Source organism: Theobroma cacao, chromosome 10 (assembly GCF_053813885.1).
Source record: "Theobroma cacao isolate CCN51 chromosome 10, ASM5381388v1, whole genome shotgun sequence".
NCBI classification, from domain to species: Eukaryota; Viridiplantae; Streptophyta; class Magnoliopsida; order Malvales; family Malvaceae; genus Theobroma; species Theobroma cacao.
The window spans coordinates 1,068,271-1,079,050 of NC_142648.1; the positions used below are offsets into that span (position 1 = coordinate 1,068,271).

Below are 10,780 nucleotides of genomic sequence, written 5' to 3' on the forward strand. Positions count from 1 at the left end.
GCTTAAACAGCAAGAAAATTTATTTAATGTTTCCACAGGCATCAGTCAACATCTGCACCTAGGCCTTAACAAATTTTTTTAATGGTATGATATGCTAAAGTTCGGTAATTTCGGCTTCTCAACTGTATATAAACTTAATATTAGATTTTTCCTCTCAATCTTTCACATCTATGAAGGAAAACCCACCAAGAAAAGGTTTTGGAGGCTGAAAGATTGCTTTTGGGTTTATTTTCTTTTTATCTCTTTTTGACTAAATGGAATCTCCTACTTAACCAATATATACCACAGACCAGACATCCTTAAATTGCTGGTGCGAACCACAATATTATGGCCATTGAGTAACTTCAAAGGTCTAGCAGATACTTCTTTACCAGAGTATTCAGATCCAATTGTCTTTTCTCAAGCTAATTTGAGGAGGTAACTTTTAGTAATAATCAATATATGTTTTAATACTGGACATGGCACATAAAGGAGTAAATTAATACTCTTAAATTAAAGTTTTCAATTCTTCTAGACATAAGGTACAATTCTTTCTTTCACCAGAGGACTTTGTCACTTTCCTCAAGCATCAGCAGAATTAGATTTCACACTGATAATTTCCTTATTTTATGTTGTTGTATGTTGACATCAATAGATTGACAGAAAAGAACCAACTGCCTGGCTTCTGACTTTCTGAATTAAGACATGATTGAACCTACCCCAAGTGGAAGGTTTATTGCTATGTCAGTTTCTGTTTAAAGTATACTCCTGGAGTAGCCTGCTGCAGTTTTTCTTTCTTCCCTGATCCACACTAAACTAGAGACTAGAAGGCTATGAATGGAAAGCTCAAAAGTTTGGGTATTGCATCTCTTCTTTCTGTTTCACTCAAACTGTGCATCTGCCTTGCTTGGGAATGAAACCGATCAACTCGCCTTGCTTTCATTCAAGAAAGAGATCACTGAAGATCCCTTGAAAGTTTTGAGTTCATGGAATAGTTCTATTGATTTCTGCAACTGGCAGGGTGTTACATGACAGTCGCAGACGGCAACGAGTAACTGCACTGGACTTACAATCAAGAAAACTGCAAGGAAAGCTCTCTCCCTCCGTAGCTAATCTCACCTTCCTCCAAGTCCTTAACCTTGCGGACAACAACTTTCATGGAGAAATCCTACCACAAATCGGCCGTTTATTAAGATTAAAGTATCTTTACTTGGCAGAAAACTCATTTGGAAGGGAAATTCCAGCCAGCCTCGGCAATTGTTCAGAACTCAAGAGTTATCCATTTAAATTTCAATAAGCTCACAGGAAGAATTCCAGAGGAGCTCAGCAATTTGCCCAAGTTTATTGCTTTGCATATTGCTGCTAATAATTTAACAGGAGGCATAACACCATTTCTAGGCAACCTTTCTACCCTCTTAAATCTTTCTCTAGCTCGAAATAATCTTGGTGGAAGCATTCCTGATGACCTCGGACGGCTTGCGAGTTTGAACTTTCTTCAGGCTGGTTCGAACAATCTCTCTGGTATCATCCCCGCCTCAATTCTCAACCTCTCAGTGATCAGTATTTTTGCAGCAGCAGATAACAAACTGACAGGGAGCTTTCCGCAAAGTTTGGGTACTAATTTTCCAAATCTTCAAATATTTGCAGTTGGAGTAAATCGATTTACAGGACCAATTCCACCTACATTATCCAATGCAACAGGTCTTCTACAGATTGATTTCCCAGATAACTATTTTGTTGGGAGAATGCCTACGGATCTAGGGAGCATTAAGAACCTGCAAAGGCTAAATGTTGGGCGCAACAGACTTGGAAGTAGAGAGGCTGATGATTTGAGTTTCCTGAATTCATTGATCAACTGTAGCAAATTACAGCTGTTGGGTATAGATAGTAACAATTTTGGTGGAGTGTAGTCAAACTTTATAGGTAATTTTTCTGCTGACCTTAAAACACTGCTAATAGGAAACAATCAAATATATGGAAGCATTCATTCAGGAATTGAAAACCTTGTCAAATTGCATAGTTTGTACATTGACCATAACATGATTAGTGGTGGAATCCCCATTGAAATAGGGAAACTTTCTAGTCTGAGACAACTGTACATGAATGGAAATAGACTATCTAGGAATATCCCACACTCCACTGGCAACATGACTGAACTGTTTGAACTTCGATTGGATGGAAACAACCTGGAAGGAACAATTCCTTCGACTCTTTGGAACTGAACTGTGTGCATTTTTCCATTGGCAACATGACTTTGCTAGAAAAATTTCTAGCAAAGTTCCTTACACAATGCACAGATACGTACTCTCAAAACCAAACCAGTTCAATTGGTGTACGAGGATCCATTGGTTATATTGCTCCAGGCATGTTTATCTTTCTCTGACCTGGAGAAAAAGGGGGATTGAACTTCCTGATAAAATTTACAAAAATTAACTAGAAATAGTCAAAGCTTCTTCAGATTCAAGGGAACTCAATCCAAAACAAGAAACTGGATAATCCCAAAAACTTAAAACATAGACAGAAACCAATTCTCCAAACAAGCTTGTTGGCAGTAGAAACTGAAGCTTTTAATCAGTAGTAATCAATCTAAGCATATGCAGTCAACAACAAGAGAAAATATGCTAATGAAGCCTGAAATTCCTCTCCCAGAATTTTTTAATGTACCAAAGAAGTGGTTTTCTTCGCAATATTTCTGTTCTTTTCACTTCTGCGTGACCTATTATTTATTGCTTTCAATGTGCAGAATATGCCGTGGGTGGAGCAGTGTCTACTTATGGTGATGTTTATAGTTATGGGATCCTGTTGTTGGAGATGTTTACTGGAAGAAGACCAACAGATGACATATTCAAAGATGGATCAAACCTCCACAACTTTGCAAAGAAAGCTATACCAGAACAAGTGATGGAAATCCTGGATCCCACAATGCTTCTCTGCCTCTTCTCTTAAGCTTCTCTGCTGGGTTTTCTGTTTTTTCTTTCTGCTATTCCTGTCATCCCTTAATAGTTTGTGCAAACTATAAGTAAAGGTCTGTTGAATCCTGGAAGATAACCGCTACAGTTTTTTTGTACCGAGTTTTATACTCCGAAGGGGCGGAAATTATCCTTAAAGACAGTGATACCACACCTCAAACCAATTACTGCTTTTACTAGTTTTATATTCCTTTGTTTCTAATATTCCCACAACAACATGTTCTGCAGAACAGCCCAGAAATGAAATGAACATGAGAGAAGTCAGCAGGGGCTTGCAGGCAATCAAGGAGGAGTTTATAGAAATAAGCTCCCAGAGGAGCAAGCAAAATGATGATTAACAGCCAATGTTCCAACTGCCTCTTTCTTCATTCTTGTTTTCTGATACTTCTCCATGCCTATCATTTCCATTGCTAATCTAAGAACCCAGGAACTCAAACTGCATGCATTTTATCTTGAATTCTCTCTTTCAGAGTTTTGTGATCAAAGTCACTTGATCATAGAACAATGGTCTAATTATCCATTCATAGGATTTTACAAACAAAATGCCAAAACAAATCAAATGGAAGGGACAAAACCAGGCTTGCTTTAGGTTAGAAGAAGGTGATTCAATCATGGGGTTGTCATTTTTTACAAGACATTTTGTCCCAAAGGAAAAGGTAATGCTCCCAATGTTCTTATGGCTTATGGGCTATCAGTCATCAAGTTCTTGACCAATATATATTCATAGATTGATATCATAAATTGTTATGGAAAATGTTAATTAATGCTTGTAGAGCTTTTCCACAAAAATAATTATTTTTATGAAAGAAAATTGAAATTAAAATATTATTATTTGTTTTTCAAATTGATAAGAATAATATATTAAAATGAAAATATATGATTTAAGATAATACTTAATGAATTTCTTTTAATTTAAAATTACCTGTTAATATATTTGTGATTTTATTTTACGTATTTAATTATAATTTAATTATTATTACTCTCACTTGTGACAGTAAAAGTAATTGAAAATATAAATAAATTAAAGACTAAAACTCTAAACGTGAACTATATTAAATTAAATGAAAATAAAATTCCCAACGTTAAAATTCTTTAAAAAATTAAAAAAAATAAAAGGAATATATCATAAAGTTCATTCCATAAAAAATAAGTAGATATAATAAAATAATAATATTAAAAAATATATTTATCAAAAGCAATTAAAAATAAAAGAAATCTGCAAAAAGACGAGTCACACAAAGCCAAAGTAACTCTGTCTATCTGTCTGTCTGTCCGTCTGAACTCTTCGAAACCTCCGACGATCCAAATCAAAGCTATGGCGAGCCTATGGCGGGCCGCGACAGCGCTAACGGAGAAACCGAACGACTACGACGGCGTCGAATTCTGGTCGAATCCGGAACGAACCGGCTGGTTGACGAAGCAAGGCGAGTACATAAAGACCTGGCGTCGCCGGTGGTTCGTTTTGAAACAAGGGAAGCTGTTCTGGTTCAAGGAATCGACTATCACACGCGGTTCTCGTCCACGTGGCGTGATCCCGGTGGCTTCCTGTTTAACCGTGAAGGGAGCCGAAGATATTCTGAACAAGCAGTACGCTTTCGAGCTCTCGACGAGGAACGAGACCATGTATTTCATTGCGGATTCGGAGAAAGAGAAGGAAGATTGGATCAACTCGATCGGACGGTCCATAGTGCAGCACTCTAGATCAGTCACCGATTCCGAGATCGTTGATTATGATAGCAAGCGGTGATGATCTTACGGTCAGATCCATTTTTTTCTTTTTCTAAATTGAAATTTGTGTAATTGAGCACGTTTTGTAATCTGGTGTTTGTAAATTTGCTTTCTTTTTTATATAAAGTTTGTGCTTTTCTGAGTTAAACTACTCTCCATATGTTTGGTAATGATCAGACTGTTAATCGTGCTTTTTTGCTTTATAAAGTTAATTTTTTGTTCACTGAAGTGATAATTAATCTGATTTTTGTTGTGAATTTGTTGGTTGATTTGGGTTTTCGCTGTTAGTTAAGGATGATTGATTTTCTTGATTCTTGGATTAGATTGAAAGAGAATTCCTTTAGACTGTTTTACAGATAAATGCAGTTTAGATTAGTTCCCGCCACACAAAATGGCATACTGGATTATGCCAATGAAGATGCTCATAGTTCAAAAGTAATGTCAATGGCGATATTTGATCTGAATTCTTGATGTGAGGTTGCTTGTTGCAATTTGTTGGTGAATGCAACTGGTTTTCTGGACTCCCCTGTCACTTTTCCTTCAAGATTACAGCTTTGAAATGATTGTTAGATTTTGCTTAAGCAGACCACTCTCTGATGTTTTGGGGAGATTCTGATGGTGGATTTTCTATAGGGATAAGGAGATTTTGAAACTAGCTTATATAAAAGGTTTTGTATTCACGATTATGATGTAGTGAACTCTGTGTTGTTCCAATTAAGTTGGTGATGGAGGAGCAAACATTAGCTCTAGGATGTTGCTATATGTTTTGTAACTGACAGCTGCTTTAGGAGTTTATTTATAAGAAATTTGTCTTGTAGCAGAGGAGTAAGTAAGCCTGCTATACTGAGTTAGCAAGTAGTTCATGTAATATTGGTACAATGATGACTAAAGAGCGAGAACACGTCCTTGTTTATTGTAGTCTAGGACAGGGCAGGCATACAATAGTTCCAGGACCTCTGCATATCTTCTTATTATCTCTAATGAGAAATGGTATTGATAAGAAGACATTTCCAATGACTGTACTTATTGAAACAGAGAAAATATTTTGCAATGAAGCTTTTCCGAACATTGTTTGTGAGCACAAGCTACAACCGAGATCAAGCTCATTGAATGTCTTAAACATGTATAGCCTACAGGATGTTTTGACTGTTGTTGTGGGGGAAAATGTTTATTGATTATCTGGTGTTGCCCCAAGCTTAGACATGAGCCAAGCATTTACATTCACATGAGAGTTTACAAGCTGTTTCCAATTTATTGATGGCATGAAACAAATCTTTGATTCAGTAAGATAGATGGAGACCATTAAGTTGATTTTGATGAGCTTCCAGTTTTATCTGTCGTTCCTTGAATATTGCTTCCACATATTGCTGTTGTGCAAGATTGCCATTTCTGGAATATTTCTTCCCAGCCTAAGCTGCTATATTAAAAAAGGTCGGGTTGACTGTTTTTCCATGTTTGTAGAAGAAATTAGTTCTTCACTCACTGAGGACTGTCTGTAAAATCATGTTCTACCCTCAAACCGTGTTTGCTGACTTGTGTGTTGCTAAGATATGAAATTCAGACCATAACTATATCTAACTTTGCCAATTCTTCCTAAAGTTCTACAGACAATCTAGTTCATAGGAAAAGAAAGCGTAAATATCAGTTATTGGTACAAAACAAAGACGATTAAACATCGAGAAAACATAATTTCAATTGACCAGCTGAATTGGCCTACATATGTCCCGTCCTGTGGATCAACCTTGCTTTGGTTGCTTCTAGCCCTGTGATGGCGTCTTTGATTCTCATTCTTTCAGCAGGTACTTCTGCGGAGCATGCAACTCCGATCTTGGTGAAAGAAACCAAACACTCCAATATCTTTGCTTCCTGTTGACGACTTATTCTCTCCATGTCTTCACCCATTTGTTCAAGCAAGCGAAAATCAATAATCTCCTTAAACTGTTCCGGTAGTGCCATCTTACAGAAACTGTGAAGGCTTAAGCCGTTGTGAAACATGCCATCTGTCGGTCTCCTTCCGGTGATCATCTCCAGGAGCAAAATCCCATAGCTGTAAATATCACCTTCTGGAGACGCTACCCCTCCCATGCCATATTCTGCAAAATGTTATAATAAGCCAAATCACTTCGAAATTGACAAAACAAGGAACGAACAATAATAAGGCAAGAACGGAAGAAACTTACCTGGGGCGACATAACCTATTGTTCCCTTGATCAATGAGGAATTTGTATCACCCATTCCCATATTGCGTGAGTGGCTAGATACAAGCCTAGACAATCCAAAATCACTGACATGTGCGACCATTTCATCATCGAGAAGAACATTGGTAGGCTTTAGATCACGGTGAACAATCATCGTTTCACAATCATGCTGAAGGTAATCTATTGCATTGGCCACATCTATAGCTATCTCCAACCTTTGAACAAAGTTCAAATACTTTGATTCGGAATGCTCATGCAGCCAGCTTTCCAAACTCCCATTAGGCATGAATTCGAAAACCAAGGCCTTGAAATCATTGCCTCGGTAATCAATGCTTGAGCAAGAAGTAATAACTTTGACAATATTCCTATGTCGAACTTTTCTTAACACCTTGCATTCAGCCATGAAACTTTGTGCAACCCTATGGTTTTGAAGATTCAGTACCTTCACTGCAACAGGCTTTTCTTGTTGATGAAGTACTCCTTTATATACAGAGCCAAAAGCTCCACCACCAATCAAGTTGGAGGAAGCGAAACTTCCTGTGGCTTGAAGAAGCTCTTTGTAGGATACACGCAAGTAGCCATCACCCAACAAAGCTACCGGGTTAAGTTCCATTCTGGACCTTCGTTTCCAACAAAGATTAACAAGAAACACAGCCAAAAAAGATGCAATGAGGACGCTAAGGATGATCATGGTTATGACTTTGGTTGACAGAACATTTGCCCTTTTCTTCGGTTCCTTATCAAAGCACTTTGGAAGCTCTAGTTGAAGAATCCCACCACAGAGTTTCTTGTTTCCCATAAAAGAAAATCCACTAACATTTTTGAAAACCCCTTGTTTTGGGACTTCACCCTCCAACTGGTTAAAAGAAAGGTTTAAACTCACTAAAAATCGAAGTGTTTCAAGTTCAAGTGGTATGTTGCCAGACAAGTTGTTACTGGAAAAATCTAAGATTTCGAGAGATCTCAAAGAACCGAAAGATGTAGGAATGCTACCTTGAAATGAGTTTCCTTGCATGTAGAGGATACGTAATCCTGAACTCTGACCAAGATTGCTGGGAATTTCACCAAAGAATTTGTTATTATCAAGAAATAATTGTACAAGATTCTTCAAATTTCCCAAATCTAAAGGAAGGAGACCAGTGAAAGAGTTGTGAGACAGGTTAAGATAAAACAAACTTTTGAAAGCACCAAATAACTGATTTGGTATACTACCATTGAGTTTGTTTTGTGAAAGGTCCAACTGCTCCATTCTGTCGCAATTCGCCAGTGACTGCAGAATTCTTCCTTCAAAATTGTTATTGGACAAATCAAGTTTAGACAGTCGAGAGAGATTACCAACAGAGGATGGGATTTTGCCAGACAAATAATTTGAAGGGAGAGACAATCCTTCAAGATTTTGAAGCTTTCCCATGGAAACAGGAATGTTGCCTGTAAGGAAAAGATTCCCCATGTTGATGTCATTGAGGTTAACAAGATTACCAATTCCTTCGGGAAGACTTCCAGTGATCTGATTCTCTCCCATATAAAGAACTCTTAGCCGTATTGATAAATTAGCTATGGAGTCTGGTAACCTCCCTCCAAATCTATTTTTATGTATAACCAATGTTTCCAATAGGCTGCAGTTGCTTAAAGAAGAAATAAAGTCAAGGTCTCCTGCTTTCCCACTTCCAAGGTTGTTGTAGTCAAGGACCAACAGTTGAAGATTATTTAGGTTTCCAAGATTGTCAGGAACGGATCCACTGAATCCGTTTGAATAGATGTCAAACTGTTGCAGGCTTGAGATATTTGCAATTGACCTTGGAATAGTTCCGGTGAATCGGTTGTCTCCAATAACAAAAACCTGAAGATTTGGAAAAGCAATGTCTATTTCAGGCACAAGATTGCCAGATAATTTGTTCATATGCATGTCCATAAATTCCATAGACGAAAGATTGTAAAGTGAAGGAGGAATAGTGCCAGACAAGTTATTTTTACCCAAGAGAAGAAACTTCAAGTTTGATGCCCTACTCAGAGCCTCAGGGATTCTTCCCTCCAAATGATTTATTGCCAGTGTGATATGATTCAATGATGAAATGTTCCCTAAAGCTGCTGGAATACTCCCTGTGAAACGGTTGACAGCAAGAGAAAGTCTGACGAGCCACGGCATAAGGCGAAACCAAGATGGAACTCCTCCTGTGAGTCTGTTGGTGTTTAAAATGATTATCTGGAGGTTTGAGCAATTGGTAATCTCTACAGGGATTTGACCTTGGAGCCTATTTATATAGAGATAAAGAGCACGAAGCCGCCTTAGACGACCAAGTTCCTTAGGAATGTTACCTTGCAACCTATTCCAAGATAGATTAATTCCTCGGAGAAAGGTTAAATTGCCTATTGAAGGTGATATTGATCCGCTTAACCGAAGGCCGGACAAATTCAGAGCAATTACTCTTTGGTGCCGACGACCACATATAACACCTTGCCACTCGCAGAAGTGGAGAGAAGAATTCCATGAATTTAGAGCATCCGGTGAACCACCAACAAGCTGATCCTTCAGAGAAAGCAAGGCTAATCTGTCGGTTTCGTTCCCCAAGGCCAATGCAAATTTCAGGGATCCTGATACCAAGCTTAGTATAACAGTGCAAAGGAGAAAGTTATTCTTACAGCAAAAGTTTTCTAAGCATGAATTACCCATTTTTTCTGAAGAAAAGAAATTTGGGAAAAGAACTGAATGAACAACAGGCAGGTCGAACTGTACAAATACACATTTAGCTGAGACAATGACACCAATTTTGTTAAACGGTAATAATTTCCAAGAGTAGTTAAAGCAACATTCACACCGCCTGGAAATTTCATAAAATTTGAACATCTAATTAAATAGACAAGGAAAAATTCAGCCTAGCAGTCATAATCAAGGTCTTTAATGTATCCATTGTCCATACCTTATGTGCAGGGAACTCATTTGCTGATGCATTAGCAAAACAAGGTGTTGATGCCGGGTCTATGTTCTCAGTGTGGTGGTAAAACGACGCTCTAAATGTTCATTGGTTCAGCCATACGTTCTCAGCAGGAAATTTCCATCCATGAAAGGTCCACACCTATGTAAACAGAGATGGAAAATCAGAACGTTGAAAGAAATAACATTGTGCTCTGAAAGTCTTCACCGGAAGAGGACGGGTCTTCGCTACAAGATAACACTCCCTCCATACATTCCATGCATACGGCACTGAACTTTGTGTTCTCTTTTGTTTTTGACTTTTCAGACCAAGAATAAGGAACTACACTTCCAAGAATTAATGAAATTTTGTAAGTACATGTATTTAGAGTAACTCAATAATTTTAAAAGCTTAAAACGAAATATTTAATGAGATATTTTTTTATTAAAATTAAAAAAATTATTAAAGTTTTATTCTTTTAACTTTTTGAGATGCAAAATTTTTATATTTTCTAAATGGTTAATACAAAATCAACAATCAAAATTTTTAATTCAAATAAATCAAATATCACATAAAATAAAGGTAATATAATAATATAATACAAATTAAAAATTAAAGTAAAAAAGTCTGTAAATATTAGAACAATAGTACCTAATTGTTGAATACTTATTACAAATAGCAAATGATGTTCACGGCTTTATAAAGATAATAATATAACGGACTTCTTATGTATTTTTTGGAGAAAAATTGAAGTTAAAAGAAAAAAGAAAAAAGAGCAAATGAGAAAAAAAGAATTTAAAAGTAGATATTATATATTGAAAAAGAAATAATTGGTTTTATCTATAGGAAAAAAAATAGTTGTTAAAAATCATTAAATATGTTGATTGAAAAGAGTAAGAATAAGTAAGAAAAAAAATAATTATTACAGATAATTAAATACATATAACCGTTAGTTGATTGAAAATAATATAATATTTTAGAAATTAAAAAATGA

At 36.7% G+C, this 10,780-nt stretch overlaps 1 protein-coding gene and 1 pseudogene across 4 annotated transcripts; one reads left to right on the forward strand and one right to left on the reverse strand.

Moving 5' to 3' along the window:
• Nucleotides 1-4,158: 4,158 nt before the first annotated feature.
• LOC18585900 (pleckstrin homology domain-containing protein 1 pseudogene) lies at nucleotides 4,159-4,899 on the forward strand (annotated as a pseudogene). Its single transcript, XR_016028834.1, has one exon. The product of XR_016028834.1 is annotated as a pleckstrin homology domain-containing protein 1 pseudogene (transcript).
• Nucleotides 4,900-6,225: 1,326 nt separating this feature from the next.
• LOC18585901 (putative LRR receptor-like serine/threonine-protein kinase At3g47570) lies at nucleotides 6,226-9,562 on the reverse strand. Of its 3 annotated transcripts, XM_088802453.1 has the most exons (4): nucleotides 8,087-9,562; nucleotides 7,868-7,926; nucleotides 6,857-7,730; nucleotides 6,226-6,769 (listed from the first exon to the last, which is right to left on the reverse strand). In XM_088802453.1, exons 1-4 carry the CDS (start codon nucleotides 9,543-9,545, stop codon nucleotides 6,390-6,392), a joined length of 2,772 nt encoding a protein of 923 aa, XP_088658579.1. In that variant the 5' UTR covers nucleotides 9,546-9,562; the 3' UTR covers nucleotides 6,226-6,389. The 3 variants fall into 3 exon arrangements, with proteins under 3 accessions (XP_088658579.1, XP_088658580.1, XP_017984239.2); XM_088802454.1 differs by having other exon boundaries at nucleotides 6,857-9,054; nucleotides 9,191-9,294; XM_018128750.2 differs by having other exon boundaries at nucleotides 6,857-9,562.
• Nucleotides 9,563-10,780: the final 1,218 nt, after the last annotated feature.